At 38.3% G+C, this 17,177-nt stretch overlaps 2 protein-coding genes across 2 annotated transcripts in view; one reads left to right on the top strand and one right to left on the bottom strand.

The window, feature by feature from the left end:
- Positions 1–17,177, top strand: part of ELK3 (ETS transcription factor ELK3) — a 409,974-nt gene that overhangs the window by 160,198 nt on the left and 232,599 nt on the right. The window lies entirely within an intron of this gene.
- NTN4 (netrin 4) overlaps positions 1–17,177 on the bottom strand; it is a 46,848-nt gene that overhangs the window by 3,108 nt on the left and 26,563 nt on the right. The window contains exons 3-8 of the mRNA XM_063133769.1: positions 16,268–16,394; positions 15,391–15,579; positions 8,705–8,918; positions 6,574–6,686; positions 4,040–4,108; positions 632–802 (exon numbers count right to left, since the gene is read on the bottom strand). Coding sequence (XP_062989839.1) covers positions 632–802; positions 4,040–4,108; positions 6,574–6,686; positions 8,705–8,918; positions 15,391–15,579; positions 16,268–16,394 — 883 coding nt within the window. The remainder of the gene's footprint in view (positions 1–631; positions 803–4,039; positions 4,109–6,573; positions 6,687–8,704; positions 8,919–15,390; positions 15,580–16,267; positions 16,395–17,177) is intronic.

The raw sequence follows: 17,177 nt of genomic DNA, 5'->3' as shown, positions 1-17,177 counted from the left end.
ATGGGGAGACACAACTAGTCACATATAAAATACATTTTTATGTGCGAAGATGAGGGAGGAGTATGCTTGATTTTTCTTTTTTACAGTGACTGTTTATATGGCTTTACTAAACAATCAAAGCTAATGTAGTGGGAGCTTCTTTCATTTCTCTGCCCGCATTATCTCATATGTCTGAATTAAACTCAGTTAAGGAAGGAATTCTGCATGTGTGCAACTTTGAGAAAAGATTCAAATTGACAAATTCTGTGGCAGGGCTTAGACATGATGATTAGTGCATGATAGAACAGGTCCAAAGTGAAGGTAAAATTGAAAGGATTGCCTAGCATCAAATTAAATTGCTTTAATTGGTAAGAACAGTGATTGGCAGTTTGGTTTTCTGAAGCATCCACATTTTTTTTCATCTATTCCCAGTATGTGGAACAAAAATGAAATTTGTGCATAAAAGGCAATGATAGGATGAAATTTAATTTAATTCTGTTGTGTGTGTATGAACTATTTGAAATTTCATTTCATTTCATTATGTGTGTATGAACTATAACACTAATTATGCAGGGGCTGAGAGAAATAGTGAAGGTTAAAATAAAATTAGTTTCCAATTTATGGAGACAGGTTCTTCATAACAAATACCTACCAGGATTAAGTATTGGGCAAGTGCAGCCTCTATTAGTCCATGATTCCGGGTAAAGAATCCGCTTCCCTCGGAAAATCTTAAGCTTTGTAGATTTCAATACTTTCTGGATCTTCACATTGACTTCAGCATGGGAGCCTTTATCATGAGCAGACAAAATCTTTGCCTTCAACACTGTGGGGAGGAAAAACATTAATAAAACAAACACCCAGAATATAACTTGTGTGTTTATTCCAATGCTTTAATACTGAGAACCAGCAGTATGTCTATTAAAACCTCATTGCACTTTCAGGGTGAGTGCAATTTTCTTTACTGATAGAGCAATGCCATATATTTAATTTGATGCAAAGAAAGCAGAACTAGATTTAGAATAGAAACTGTGCCAGAACCTCTACTTGATGAGCCTGTTCAGTCTTTGCCAAGGGCCCGGAGCAGGGAGATGCTCAGTGACCTGATTTTTTAGGAAACATGGAGCACACACAGCTGCTTCTTCCTACTGGGATTACTGGTGCTTACTTATCATTTTAAATGTTTACACTAAACTATGAAATAAAACAATGCTTTCTTGTAGCTCATCCACCTCATCCCATTATAGGTTTAAAGTACTTATATTTTGAGGAAAGAGAAGTAATCTGGCCATTCAAAAGCTAGCCTGGTTCTTAGATGTTTATATCTAAAACATTGGGGGCGTGCGCGTTTCTCTCTCCTCCCTACCCCCCTACTTAAATCATGCATGGATGGATTTCAAGTTAGAAGCCTATCAAGGGAGCCTCTAATTGCTGCCACAATGCAAATAGTACAATAAATAGTTTATATTGGTGATGTATAGAAAGAAAGATTCATCACTTAAATGCTGCTTAGCTCACAGAACACGCCTTATTAACAGGAGAACCCAACTATTGAAAGATAAAAATCTGTTGGGAAAATTATACATGGCAGACAAAATAGGCTGGCAGCTGTATTGTCTATTGCAAGGGGGGAGGTTTTATATGTTCACCCATCTTTAAGTTACCTTTATCTTTTACAAAAAGATGTTTTTGCCAGTTCATGGTTTAAAGGTTTTCCTATTAAACTGCATTTATTAGGCCTTTCTGTGGATTTCCTCCACACATAAGTTTATTCTGTTGTAAAATCAAATTCAGAACAACAGATCAAGGATATTGATTTTCAATACTCCATATCAAATGCTTGCAGATTTTGCTCTCCAAAAGTTAACTTTGGTTTAAATTTTGAATTCCCTAAATATGCCAGATATCTGGATAATCTGACTGTCCCAAGTATTGCCATGAGGCTGTCTTAACAGTGCCTTATTGGTGCCACGCCCTCCCCAAACCCTGTGATTTCACTTCTCCAGGGTTTTGCCAGGTAATCCCCATGCCAAGGAGTAAGCGTGGTGTTTACGGCCACCTCACCCCCATCCATCCCTGGCTTTCTCCCTTACCCCCTTTAACAGATTTTAAATCGGAGACGCAAAAGGCTCTTCTGCAAAAGAGAAGCTATTCTCCCCACGCTGGAGGCAGCACAGGGTATTCTGGTGGCCATTCGGCTCGCCAGCCCACTCCCTGCTCAATCAGGGGTCACCATCCACCAGGTCACACCTCTGCATCTGTGTTCGCTTCACTCCATCCTGAAAAGTTGGGGTAAATCCCTGACTTTTAAAATGCAGGGCTTCTCTAGAAAGCCCTGCGATGGCTTTGACATAGTTGCTGCGTCGTATAATCAATGCAGCGCTACCACGGAGCCACCTCAGGGCTTCCAGAGTGTATAGTCAACCCCCATGTCTTCTCTAAGGCTATATTTAATTACCTCCCTTCTACAATATTAGAAGGGTGCTACCAGGGTGCCCCATATGAAGATCACTTGTGTCCCTGCAGAGATGAAGCTGTTGAAACTTTAGGTCATTTTTTTATGTAGCCTTCATAGAGGGGCATGTAATAGACTACTTTTCCCTATTATGAGGAAATGCCCTGGAAGGACATTGGAACAGTATTTGGAACATTTCTTGCCTGGTACAATCAAGTCAATGACAGAGTTAGTGGCTAAGTTCCTCTTCTCTGCTCAAAGGTCTCGTAAAATGATTTCTTCATCCTAATTTGTGACTTGTACTGCATGTTCTTATGTTTGTATTATATCATATGTTTTAATCATGTCCCATCTATTTTAGATATGTGAATGTTTTAATGACTATTCCTCAGCTTGTTGTGTAATGAATTAATAATTAAGTTTTTATGTTTTAAATTATTATGATTCACTGTTTGTTTGTTTGTTTTAATGGGTCTGTGACTGCATAATAAAATGAATTGAACTGAACTGAAGACAAAATATGCAGGCAGCTATATTGGTCCATTGGGGGCGGGGGGGAATCCAAAAATGCAAATGGGTAATATTATCTAGCAATCAGAAGACATAGGCAAAGTCCCAATTTGGTTTCTGTTAAACTGTACAGCTTGTGCTCTACTTAAAATCAATCATATAGTTTGCTCATATAGGGAGTGGCCCCTTTGACATATACAGTTGAATAGAAGCCTATGTATGCCCAGGAGCTCACACATAGGCTTCTTCCCTGCAGATGTCAACACCAACATTTGGACGCCCAGCGGGCAGAGCTAATGGGTGGGGTCAGCAGAACAGCTTCCACTCCCCAGCCATTGCTTCACAAATATAACAGCACAAAGGGGGCTTATGTTCCCCCTGCCTAATTCTGCTTTCTACCTCACAAGGGACCCATGTAGTACTAAATCAGCCCAGAGACATGTCTGAATGACACCTGCCTTTTATATTGTCAGAGGAAAAGCAGCCGTTGCTTCTTTATCCCAGCAGGATTTGCTACAACTTGAGATCCTTTTTCACCTAGCACGGTCTAAGATGCTAACCCCATTAAGTTGCAATAATTATTTTTCTAAATTTACATTTATATAAATTAACATATGCAAATTTGATACAAAACGTTGCCTTCTTTTTTGGGCATTTCACAAGTGGCCACTCTACCAGGTTGGGGTGGGTGGGTGGAGAGAGTCATATTAAACATACACACACAGAAAACTAGATATCAGGAGAGCCCCCAAAGGTAGGAAATTCAGTGAGCAAATATTTTGTTTTGTTTTTTGCTATTAAGGAGCATTCATTTGCATGAACTTGTTGCCCGAAGTGGTACAACACTACGACAGGCAGGCTTGCATTGTAACAACCACAGTGGCATCTCAAACCTCCTCTGCTCTGCTCTATAACTTTTTGCTAGAGCAAATATGTACAACCTGCTAGATGTGCAAAATACTAATGGCTTTTATAATTCTGCATTTGGCACCATAAGTGGCCTCACCCTACTTTTCATTATCCCTATCAGAGCAGTTTTCATTGGCAATCATTTGAAATACTAGGGCACTTGAATGGTTTATATTAATTTTAACTCACCATATGTGTATTTCATGCCACAGAAGATCTTGGCATTTCGTAAAACTTGGTCTTTGCATTCACATTTTCCTATCAAAACACAAAAATATTACCATTAGATGAAATATCCCAATTACCGTTATTTTATCAATAGCTTTGGCTATTGGGTGGTATAAAAATGTAATAAATAAATAAATAAATAAATAATAAAAAATAGTTGGATACTGTCCATGTTTATCTAGATCCACCTAGTGAACTGGGAAGGAATGGTTCTGATAATAGGATATGGTCTTAGAGGATAACATCTTTCAAGGAAAACTAGATTAGCTTTTTGCATGATATAGTGTTGTGAATGGATGGTGGCAATAGCAGCACGTTGTAACTACAGAAAGGATAAGAATAGTTGAAACTGCTGACTGGAGCCTAGAGTGTGTGTGTGTGTGTGTGTAGTCTGTTTTAATTTTGGCTAGATTAAGAATTTAACTTAAGGTTTCTGAAATTATAACAATTAATTAGACCAATGAAAAGAAAGAATTTCACAATGAAAAGGAATAATATAGTTGTATATTCATGGGCTCTTTCAGACCTCATAAATGGGTGTATGCAGGCCTGCTCCTCTTCTCCAGGCATTTATATAATATCTGAAAAGGGTTCCTGTCTTTCAGTTATTATATAGAAGGTTTTGAATTTTTAAGGCATTGCAATCTTTATGGTGGTCCTCATTGTGCAAATTTTAAAATATGCTATAATGTGACTTTGCATTGCAATATGTGAAAGGCAAATGAAGTCTCTGAAGTTACTAAGTTGTTTGTCAGTGGCATACATAATAGGATAATACTGACATTTCAGATTCAGCAACTGGAGTTAGCAGTGGCAAATCTAACAATCTGCCAACCCCTAGGAGTATTGCATGGCTCTCCAATTGCCAACCCACAGGCAAAATAGTGAGTAAAGATCATGCCAATGGACCTTGCTGATAGAGCATTCTGCAATATGAGAAAACCCTTGTCACACCACCTTCCTCTTCTTCCTCAATGTGGCTCTCCTGAAAAATTCATTGCAGACTTTGGATAATTTCAAGTGACTACGGCTGCAGTCCTACACTCACTTACCTGGGAGTAAGTCCCATTGTCATGTGACCTGGGTTGTTTAGGGGCTAAACAGTCCAGTTGTTAAAAACAAGCCACGAGTCCCCATGAATTGTGGATTAAATAACCCATGATTTGCTGACATTGTTTGTGAACCAGGTCACAGAATGCTTTCATTTCCAATGGATGAGATCCCAATATAACAAAATGGTGCAGAAAAATAGCAGGATGTCCACTGGCTTTGATAGCTCTTCCAGCAGTGGATCAAAGTAAGCGAGGAGAAATATAATACACAGAATCATTTGTGCTACACCTTATCCCTTAAAATCGATGGCCATACTTCCTTACAGTTCTATGGAAATACCTTATATGTAACTGCTTAAATTCCCATATAGCTGTGCCCTCAAGCATATGGATAGTATCAGAGAATTCAAAATGAATAAATGTGTTTGTATCTAAATATAGTAAAATGTTCAGTGACGAAGGCCACAATTTTTGTCTCCTAAAATAAAGTATTAAAGTAGAAAATATTGCCCCAGGCTAAATATATTTGATATATATATATGTAGGCTTGAAAGCAATAATTGAATACAAAATCAAGATGAGAAAAATAAACTTTGCTATTTAAAGTAAAGTGAATATAAAAATAAACCTTTTCTGATTAAATTTACTTGAATAGAGTAACAATGTTATTTGAACAGAGCTACCTCCAATGTAGGTAATATGTATTTCATACCCTGGGGATGCTCAAAAAATAACCTTCATCTGAATTAGTTTGGGGGTGGGGGGGTTGCAAGGAAATGAGAGGAGCTTTTTTCTTTCTTCTTCTTTTGGGAAGAGCAGGGACCAATCAACACTTAGCTGAAAATTACCTGACCATGACACAGCACATCTTTGAGCAAAGTCACAATGGTATAATGTTTTTTTTGTTATTTTCCCTTCCTTGACACAAAAGCCAGCTTGATTGTACAACACCAAAGTAGCTTACTTTGGGGTATGTTTGGAATTTGGTTGCAAATCATCTAATGTTTGCTCATAAAGTTTATAACTTTCTTTCTCTATGAATGAAATGTATAGAAATGTGTGGAATAAATATTTGTTTAAGGTGCTTCAGATGAGGCTTTTATTGTGCAATCATCCCAGTTCATTCACATACTTTTAAGAGGATCCAGATGACATGTCTTCTATTTGTAACCCTCCCATTTCCCCCCACTAATTTTCTGTCTCTTTCCTTATCGCAGAAAATCCATTAAGAAGACTAAAATGGAATAGCTGCACAATGTCCATCTGGAAGCACCATAAATGTACATAAACCATCTGTATATTGATCTCAGAACTTTTTGTTTTTCTTACTTTCCTTTTTGTATTTCAAAGTCAAAGCAACATTTTACTATATAATCATAAATTCCCTTAAAAACAATAAGTTGCCAGGACTTTTTGCTATCTCCACTGAGTCTATATTCTCACCTGAATGTCGAAGCGCAGAGTATCCTTGTTCATCCTCCCACCCCCATGCTGGTTCACTGTTGTTATAAGCAGGATAAAAACCAGGGATTTCATGGTACCAGTCTATGTCTGCACTGTTGAAATTAAGGACCAGTGTGAAATGTTTCTTATGAAATCAGTTCATTTCAAGTTTATTCATTACAGAGGAATTACCTTTTTATAGCCTAGGAAATTAGAAGCAAAATTATACAAATCCATATATTGTATTAATTATCTAAACATTTGTGAGTATTGTCAGAAAATTACTTACCTGTATCTCTTTATAAACTCTCACACAACAGTTTGGAAGAAATTTCTAGTAGTGCCAAGCAGAATTTAAAGGATTACCATTCCCCCAGAATTTATTTCTTGAACTAGGGAGTGGCCCTAATTGGGCTGCATGGAGATGCATACACACACCAACCTTAGTTTAGAGTTTCTTACTCTGAAAAAAATACTTTATTGGAAAAATAAATATGTCTTAAAAATATTTAAAATGAAGAAAAAATGTGACTTTAAGGAAGCAATCCTATACATATTTAAACAGAAGAAAGTTCTACAATTCTGAGCATGCACCAACCAGCATGGTTGGCTAGAGAAATGCTAGGAGTTGAAGTGTTTTTTTGTCTAAACATGCTTAGGATTGCACCTTAAATGTATGTACACACACTTCCTCAAGAACCACAGTTCAACTACTTAGTCTTCCTCAACCTGGAGCCCTCCAGATGTTTTGGACTTCAGCTCCCTTTATCCTCAACCATCATAGCCAATTGTCAGAAATGCTGGGAGCTGTAGTCCAAAACATCTGGAGGACACCTGTTTAGGGAAGGCTGAATTACTTAACATTGGATTTAAGTGACCAAGATTTGATGAAGATGTATTTACCTCCAGTGGGTTATTTTATTTTATTTTATTGAAACATATACAACAAATGAATAATTATACTCAATCTATAATTTGGTCTGTAGTTTATAGTTATTATTATTTATTGTGAAAACATTTTGAAATATAGATAGGTGTGTGTGTGTGTACAATTAAAATTTACATGGTATAGAATGCACAATATCTATAAAAGGATCTCTATGAATAGTTTTGGCTAGGCATGGTATTTTGTGTTCTAGGTCTTCCCTTATATGGTTTGTTCTTCTTTGGCATTTCAGAGGTTGCAGCTTGACCTGATTTCCAAGTGAGTCAGTGGGAGTTTTGCCATTGAGCCTTTAGAGCTTCCCTCTCCATTGTCTTTGCAGTTAGACCAAGACTATTTCAGATCCCCTGTCTGTAATACTGACCAACTAAAAATGCCAGACTATATTCTGCCAGACTATCTTCAGACTGAAAATTCCCAGGTAGTCCTTACTGTAATATATTTCCATCCACATACTAATAGCTGTTAAGAAAGGCAAATAAATCTACCAAGATTTGTCCAAAATCAGGTGCAGTGTCAATATTTAGATTTGGAATAGATTACAAATATCATTATTGTAATTCTATTTGGAATCCCTATAAACCAGTATTTCCCACTGATGCCAAGTTTGCTCTGAGATATTCGGAAGAGCTTTGGAGTTTGCCCAGAACTATCAAAAGGAGGATATGATTTGGATATAGTTTTTCCATGTTTATGATAACATTTAAGTGGCAACTCTTGCATCTCCCATGCTAGAAGATGTAGATTCTAGATCTATCTCATGTAATTCCCACTTTGGAGATACTTTGGAGGTTATCCTGAAGTATAGAAAGTTGATGTGAGTTATTTGCACATCCAATTTTCAGTGATTCATGATAAAGTCTGTGACCAACCAGTTGTTCTTCAAGCCTTAATGAGTTCAAGGTGAATAGAAGGTAGAAATATGGTTGCTCCCTATTTTTTATGCATATTTCTCTGAGTCAAGTGAGTTCATCACGTACAGTATTCCTTCTATTTTCATTCTGGAAATAATACATAAGTGGGTGGGTGAGTTGTGATTGTGAACATAAAACAGCAGCAACTTATTCTGGATGTATTTCTAGATTTCTATCCTTTTTATTACCTCTATTTCAAATATGTATTTATTGCAGATAAATATCCTGTCCCCATGGTGTCTGGCCATCTATGGCAACATGTTTGTCCACCTACCTATTGATGCAGTTACCACTCGCTGAGTCGCAGCTTCCTGCACAATCACATGGTCGGCAGCCATAACTTCCAAAGCCCCAGTATCCTACCATGCACCTATCACACTGAGGACCAGCCACTCCAGGTTTGCAGGGACAATCACCGTTGCTGGGATCACAGAAGGTGTTATTGCTAAAGGGAAGCACAGCTGATCCAACAGGGTGGCAGGAGCACACTGCAATATTAAAGCATATGTATGAGAGTACTGTCTCTGGGAATAAAATCTGGAGACTAGATACTGATGGCAGTTATACAGATTTGCTATCACCCATCCTTAGTATTCTTGTTTCAAGGGTTCAAGAAATATGGGGAACATATCCCTTCAAAATCATACAAATGTTCTTCTAAGCGCCCTCTATCACCTACTCTTAAGTATGCAAGAACCCAGCTGGAGAAGAAGCTGGAGAAGTGTTAAGAAGTAAAGAAAAAAATTAAGGTTTGTGTTACAGTTGAGCTGATGTTTTCAGTAGATACCTTTGGAGTGAACACAGGCAAGTGGACGTAAGGTGAAAGGGTACGGGGAGAAAGATTTTTGGGAGGTAGGCAAAAATGGATTACTTGTGTGGGTGTACTTTGTGCTTCTTGCAGAGGGATATGGCAGTATTGTGTTTCCCCACTTTACCTTCTTTAACAAAAAGCACTCTTAACCAAACTACAATCACATCATTCCCATTTGGGAATACTTTTTAAGTACTGATTGCCGCTCCACCAGGAAAGCTTTTGGTTAAGGAAGGGAGAGGTGGGGAAAGCCACTATTGCCTCCTTTTATCCTGGTAATTCCCCTGCTGTCCCTGAATTAAAAAAGTTTCCCACCAGAAAATAGCCGAGTCACCCCTCTTGTGTCTTGAAAAAGGGACCACAAAAATCAGACTCTCTAGTTGTTGGTAGTTTTAATGTGTTAACGTATTTTGTATAGAGTGTTTGTTAAATGTATTGTTGGTATTGGTCAATGACCGTAATAAAATATATTCATTCATTCAGGGAAGATCAGCTGATTTTTAAATATTTAACTACTTATAACACTCCCAGAACAGAGGAAAAATTCTAAAAAGGAGATGATTAGGACCTTTTTCTCTAATTTGCTAGTTTGGGACATACAGAGATTTTTTATATTTTGATGTAGAAGAAAATTCAAATCTGTGATTTCCTGCCTGCAGGATGAAGTAAACTGCCTCAAGATTAACTGAACATTCATCTGATCGGACATATTTACAGTAAAGCTGAGTGTAGCATCACCATGCCACAGTTATTATTTTTTTCCACTTGTAAGCCTTATTTTTATCTTTAGCCATCCTGGGAATCCTGTTGAAGAGTGTGATAGAAATACTCTAAATAAAGGATCGAAATAAATGAGATGGTGGCAGATCTTTTTTTAAAAGCCTGGGTCTGCCCCAATCATATAAAAAGAGGAGACATAAGGGTCTGTTTTGGGGAGCAGATGTTGAGAGTACTAAATCCTCCACCCATGGGGATACCTCCTTGCAGGCTGCCCTTCAGGTGCTTTTCTCCACAACTGAACCCCAGTATTAGAATGAGCTTGAATGGGAGAAAAGCACTTGAGGAAAAAGCTTGTGCAAAACAGCATACAAGGCAGATGTGTGGGTGTGGGTGGGTAGGTGGACTGTACACCTCCATGTGACTGGGGCAGACCCAGCTTTAAATGTAGGTGGATCTGTCACGGTCATTTTTAGTTTGGCCCTAGCAATACATATTTACAAGGTTTTCTTCCCATGTTGCCCTTGAGCCTCTCTTGTGCTATTTGACCATGTGCAAATGTTGTTATTTTGGGATAAAAATTAGAAGACAGCCAATTTTCCAACAAATGTACCTTTTAGTTAGTGACACATATTTAAGCCTCATATATGAGAATGCCCTATGGAGTCCTGGCTCCAAGTGTTTGACGGTCCTGCAGCAAGGCATCCTCAACGTGCCCCCTCCCTCAGCGAGTCCAACTTCTCACTGCCATTGCCATCAGCTACTATTGCCCCTCCTTTTTTATCATCGCTACTCCTTGCTTGCTTAACAGGCAAAGAGCATGAGCAAATAGGCAGTTGCAGCTATTGTCTGGGCCTGAATGAGAGACAGGTGAACAAGCAGGTTGCAATCAAGAAGAGGAGAAGCAAGTTCCCAGGGGTCTTGTCAGTGGGCCCCTGCTCTGGCGTGGGCCCAGAACAAGTGCCCAGCCATGCCTAACCTTGATGCTGGCTCTGGCCCTATGGGTTGTTTTCCATACTCATTAACCTGTTTTCTTATATTAAAGTCACCGTGCCACTCCTTGGAAGTGGTCAGGGGAAACATTTTAGCTACCTTGATTATGTGAACAAAAACGTTTAAACATTTCAATAATTTCTGCCAAGTAAGTGTGTGGCTGTCTCTTCAGTTTTTGAGGTATTTGGTAAAATCTTCCACTTTCTTAATTAAATATGAATAAAAAGCTTGCTTGAGTTGCCTTCTTTGCTGTTGCCACATCAGCTAATGTGACAGTGTGTGTGTGTGTGTGTGTGTGAAGGGGGGGCGTTTCACATATAACATATACATAAGAGAGAGATAAAAAGAAAATAGCTATTTAGGGTGAGATCCTATGCTTGTTTAGATGGGAAAAAGTCCTATGATTCCCAGGAGTGCTGGTAATTATAGAACTTTTTTCATGCATAGGATTGTAACCTTAGTTATTTAGGAAACCAACAAAATGTCTCAGAGTCAATGTAACTGAGATAGTAGAATAAACAGTTCTGAACTCTCAGCCAACTTCAGAAGACCTTTTTATTCTCCCAACATTTTAACAATCTATAAATTTTAAATAACATGGTTTTAAATTTGTAATTTTGCATTGCTGCTGTTTTTATCTAGTTGAGCTTTTATATTGTATTTTATATTATGGTTTTATACTGTTGTTTTATACTTTGAATGGTTTTAATTTCTGTGAACCGCCCAGAGAGCTCCGGCTATTGGGCGATATAGAAATGTAATAAATAAATAAATAAATAAATAAATAAAGCTGTTGGTGTTCAGGAGTCTCTGAATTTAAAATGCAGGGAATAAACAATATAAATGCATTTGATCTGATTACTAGAACACCAAATTCAGCTTTGGATACCAGCACCCAATGCTACAAACATGCAATATGTGTTTTTAATTTAATAATTATAAACAGTTATGAACCCATTTTATCAGCCCCAGTTACATTGTAGTAGATCTTAAAAACTCATAAGCATTGTAAAAAATAGGAGGGGGAGAAAAATCTAACCTTCAAGCAGATTGCCACAGTTCACCATGTTAAATAAGAGAATGACTTGTTTTATCTAGTATATATATCAACTCTTGAGCAAATATTACACATTGTTCACTAAAGAGTATGCTTAGTGTAGCCTAAGGATTGTGGCTTAACAGCTCTTTTGTTTGTTTTGACCTTGGAGCTTTTTCATTTTCACTTTTCCCCAGTGGTTGAGCAACAGTGTTGGCTTGAGCTGGTAATAGCTACACAGTGCCATTGTCTACCTCTGCCCCTTAAGAATAAGAGGTTATGAGACATGAAATTATCAACACAAACTAAGCATGACACAAGAGCGTTTTTTCCTGTTAAAACTGTAATCTCTACTTGATTTAATCAAAGCACAAACTTTCTGTTCAGTTGGAATATCTAAAAGGCATCACACTTTATGCAAGCGGGGAAAAGGCTGTGACTGAACAATTTCACGCAGGAAATATCTGTCTCCTCTGTTGGCTCTATCATGTGTCCTTCTGACTCCATTGCTATGGACTTTGTACAGATGATAGCAGCTGAAGATGAAACTGGGATGGTTGCCCAGGAATGAAGCTCATTATGACTTGGAGGCAGCAGCTGAGAAGAATTTCCTTTGTATCAATAGATTGTGCAGAAAAAGTAAGTTGATTAGGAAAAGTCTGAATAAAAAACTTTCAGGAAGAATCTTTGTTGTGGGCAATGGAATGCTTTTAGGAGTGATATATAGAATTTTCTTAAAGAAACACTTAATCCCAAAAATCCATGGCAAAATGTATTTTGTGGACTGGTCTGGCACGGCAATAACTTCCACAATCGAATTCATGGCAATACTTTCCCCAGCTGCTACAATCAACGGAAATGCTGCTGTCCAGTTGACTCAGTATATGTTTCCAAAGAATCCCTAACTCAACATAGTTAAGAAGATGTGTGTTTCTTGAGTGAACTGGCCCTGAGACAGAGTCAATTTACAAAAACATTCAGAGATCTGAATGTTAGCCTGGGAGCTGAATGTTAATATCCTCTGTCCAAATGTGATAATCTCCTGTAGTCAACATTGGTTCTTGGTTAGGAAAAAGAGAGTGGGTGATGGTGGTAGAATCTAATGGGTGAAAATGTCCAATCCTCCATTTACCCATAACGTTTATTTTTCTACATTTTTAAGTTGAGGGGAACAACCACTCTGAGCAGATGCTATTCCTCCTTGCTCTACTGTTGTTTAATCATTATTGTCCTTAGGCAGAAGCCTATCAAGATAGTTAGGAGGCACTGGATAGGAGTAATGAGGACAGGAAGACCAATTCCTGTTTGAATGCACTGAAAAAGTGAGTCTATTATAACTTCGATCCCCACCTCCAAAAAACTGCTTTGCAGAAGAAGTGGGTTTTAAAGAAGGAGAGGTGATGGCTAGCTTCAGATTTTTGTGGTACTTTCTATCCTACTAGTGTTTGAATTACAGGGGAGCAGCAAAGCTCCCTTGCCTTTTGTGATGGCCTCTTAGCTACTGTTTTTAGAAGGCTGTGATGGACATGATTTGACTAAACGTGGTGGGGAGAGGGCATCAAGGCTTGTGGACTTCATTGGGGGCCCTTGATCAGAGCTGGGAGTTTGACACAGTGGGGATAGGAACCAGCTGGATCAGAAAGACCACTGGTTTAACCCATGGAGGTGCTAAACCCAGACTCAGGCCCAGACACCAACCCTGAGCTGGTCAGCCAAGAGCTTGCTGAGCCACAAATCCCCAAATGGATGCATGTGCCAATGCAAGCCATGTACAAGGTGGGAGCTGACTGAGAGGCATCCAAGTGCTCAGCTCCAGGTCAGAGGGATACCATCTTAAACTTCCCCCATTTTTCAGGAAGAGTTAGCCCAGGAGGAATAGAAGACCTCAATTGAGCTCCGGTCCTAGTAGAATTAAGTTGTCTGCTTGGAGCTGTCCAAGGGCCTGCCATTCCACCCGCCTAAACTTCAAGTGTCCACTATGCCCCCCCCCCTAACTGAAGGTCAGGACTTAGTGTACCTCTATCATTTTCCCCATAACCTGAACGTTGTATCTTACCTTTCAGATCATCTCAACAGACATTAAAACAGTTTTCTATTTATTTATTTTTTTAAAAAAGAACATAGATTGTAAGAACCAAATACTTTCTGAGGTGGCTGTCCTATACCCACTTGTGTGGGAGTAAGTCCCACTGGTTGATTTATGAATTGTGTTTTTTTATTGTTTACTTGACTTTTGGAAAATAATTAAAAAATGTGAAATTCTACAACTTGGTTGGCCATTTAAAATTTTAAAAGAAGACATTTTGAACAGATGAAATCCTACATACATTTATTGAAGCACACAGTGTGTTCCATTTTCTAAAATAAACACATAAAGATATCATGGGTGTGGGGTTGTTGTTGTTTGTTTGTTTGTTTGTTTTATTATTATTATTTATTTATTTATATAGCACCATCAAATGAAAATAGGGGAAGAAATGTGATTGCCCCAGTACTTATAACCACCAGTTAAAAAATAATAATACCCATTGATCATTCCATTTGCACATGTCCATATCTTGCTAAGATTTTTGAACTTTTCAGTTTGGTTCTCAGAAGTCCATTGGTGACTTTGGTTATACTTATAAACAGCTAATTCTGTAAAATAAAGATTAAACTTCATTTAACTGCATCTATTGCTTTTAAATTATATATTGTTTTAACTTGGATTATGGTTTAATTTGTTTTTAACTGTGTATATTTATTGTTTTATACTGTATGTTTTTATCTGTACGCCGCCCTGAGATCTTAGTGATATAGGGTGGGATATAAATGTTTTAAATAAATAAATAATACTATTTTTAAACAGGTTTCTCACTTAAATTCTTTGGGTGTAGTCTAGCAAAATGTTCATGCAAGTAATAGTAATAATATATAACATATAACACCTTTCCTCCAAGGCATACATGGTTCTCTCTTCTCCTTTACCCTCATAACAACCCTGTGAAGTAGTTTAGACTGAAAGAGAGTTAGTGGCCCAAGATCACTCAGTGAGCTTCATGACTGACTAGGTACATGGCTAAGTGGGGACGGGAACCCAGATCTCCTCACTTCTAGTCCAACAGTTGTACAGTAAACAGATTTTTTAAAATCTGTTCCTTTTTCAGCTTCTCCTAAATGCAAACTTCTTGTGTTTAAGGGTTTGGAAGGGGAAAGAGCTGGAAGCAAAATGGGATGAAAAGCCCTAGTACGCATGCAAACATCAAACTCTTTATCAGCGACTTTAAAACAAACAAATGTTGGAAACCGTATGAATACTATTACAGCTACTTTCATCTGTATCATTGCTATTATGAAGTAAATGTAATGAATGGTAAAGAAGAATGGATGACAAAGTGATATGGCTATAAAGATACTGTCTTACATTTACAGGCATCTGGGGCAGAAAAAGGCCTTCTGAGGTCTCGGTAGTAGCCTGGTTTGCAACGCTGGCAGTGCTGTCCTTCAGTATTGTGTTGACAATTATCACAGACTCCGCCGCTTTGGTTCCCTGATGCCAGCCACGTTTCCACGTCAAAGTGACAAGTGTCAGAATGCCCATTGCACTTACAGGCTGAAACACAGCCAAAAGACAAATTAAAGATGCTGCTGTTTTTAAAAGAATAATGTAATGGGGATGGGACTACATGGGATGCTAGCTGTAAATAATGAAGCCAAATGCACATGCTAGCCTGTAGATGTTTTTAAAATATGTAAATTGTTATATAGCGTTTAGCTCCTCTGATGCAACTAACTTAAAAACTCAAATTGTTCCAAAAAGCAGTATATGTTACTTTTGTTAGAATAATGGAATATCTAACCAAATATTCTGAAAGCCAGATAAAATTATTAAAGACTCAATCCTGTTCCACTTCAGAGGGTCTGCTTTTATGTCATATATTTAGACTCAGTATAATTATTGTTGTTCCTGTGTTTTCTTCAAATGAAAACTGAATAATGTTACTAATGTCTGGTACAATTTATTTAGGTGTTCTATAAAATTTTGAATAGCCGATCTTGGATTCCACAAGGAAGCCAAACAAATAGTTACCTTCTTGGTAAAATGTATGTGTCTTTGTAAACTGAACTGTCACCAATGTTTAAACATGATGTGGATGGTGACATTAGCTTTGTCTTGCTAATTTATTTCACACAGAGTCATTTGCATTTTTGGAATATAAGAGGAGAATGTGTGAGGAGATGAATTCCATTTATCCGCAATTGTCTAGAAGCACTTCCATGAATTTGAATTTGGTACTTACATCTGCATTCATTTGGGGCTCCTGTTTGGCCATTTGCAGCTTTCCATGGCTGGTCATTGTAGAGAGGAGCACAATGTTCACAATGAGTTCCTGCAGTGTTGTGCTTGCACATGCACCTTCCATGGACCTAACAGTGGGGAAAAAACTATGAGCACTATAGCTGCAGAGGCATGTCCAGAAATTTCAAGGTGCAAATCTACCTACTACTACTACAGTGTTTTCATATGGTCTGTCTTAATCTAGGTGAGACAGTTCTTCCCTAGAGCCCATTGTAACCAAAACAATCCCTTTTGCCATTGGATGTCTGAGGGCTTATCTGGATGGCAATAAATGCATTTCCCCAACTGTATTTTATCAACCCTTCCATAGCCTGATATTTATTTTATTTTATTTATTACATTTTTATACCGCCCAATAGCCGAAGCTCTCTGGGCGGTTCACAGAAACTAGAATAGCGTTGATACAGTTGACCGTGCTTTTAAACAACCTAAAGGGCGGTGTACTCTTTCATAGAAGAAAGGGAATGCACAGCTGTGGGAAACTGGGAGGAAAGGGGGAGCCTGCACCACTTACAGACAGTGGGGAAATGCTCCTTCTTGAGTGGTAAAGCAGGGGACTGTGGCAGGGCAGAGTAGGGGGGGAGGAAGATACCAGTTGTGTTCATGCTGACCACCTTACACACTATATGCACAGGGGCCGGTCACAGTTGGGCAACCATCTTCCACATGGCAGTTACAATAGCCAGGGCATTTCTGGATAGAAGTAAATGCATCTTCCAAGCAGCAGCGTACTGCTATTTGAGCAGCAGAAACACTTCCTGAAGAGAAAATAGTCTCGTTCCCTCACAGCAAACTTGTAACAACTATGCATTTGTTTCCACAAATAAACAATAATGGCAAGGCTCTCTATG

The sequence above is a fragment of the Elgaria multicarinata genome, chromosome 9 (assembly GCF_023053635.1).
Source record: "Elgaria multicarinata webbii isolate HBS135686 ecotype San Diego chromosome 9, rElgMul1.1.pri, whole genome shotgun sequence".
Lineage (NCBI taxonomy): Eukaryota > Metazoa > Chordata > Lepidosauria > Squamata > Anguidae > Elgaria > Elgaria multicarinata.
This window is presented reverse-complemented; position numbering and strand designations above follow the sequence as displayed.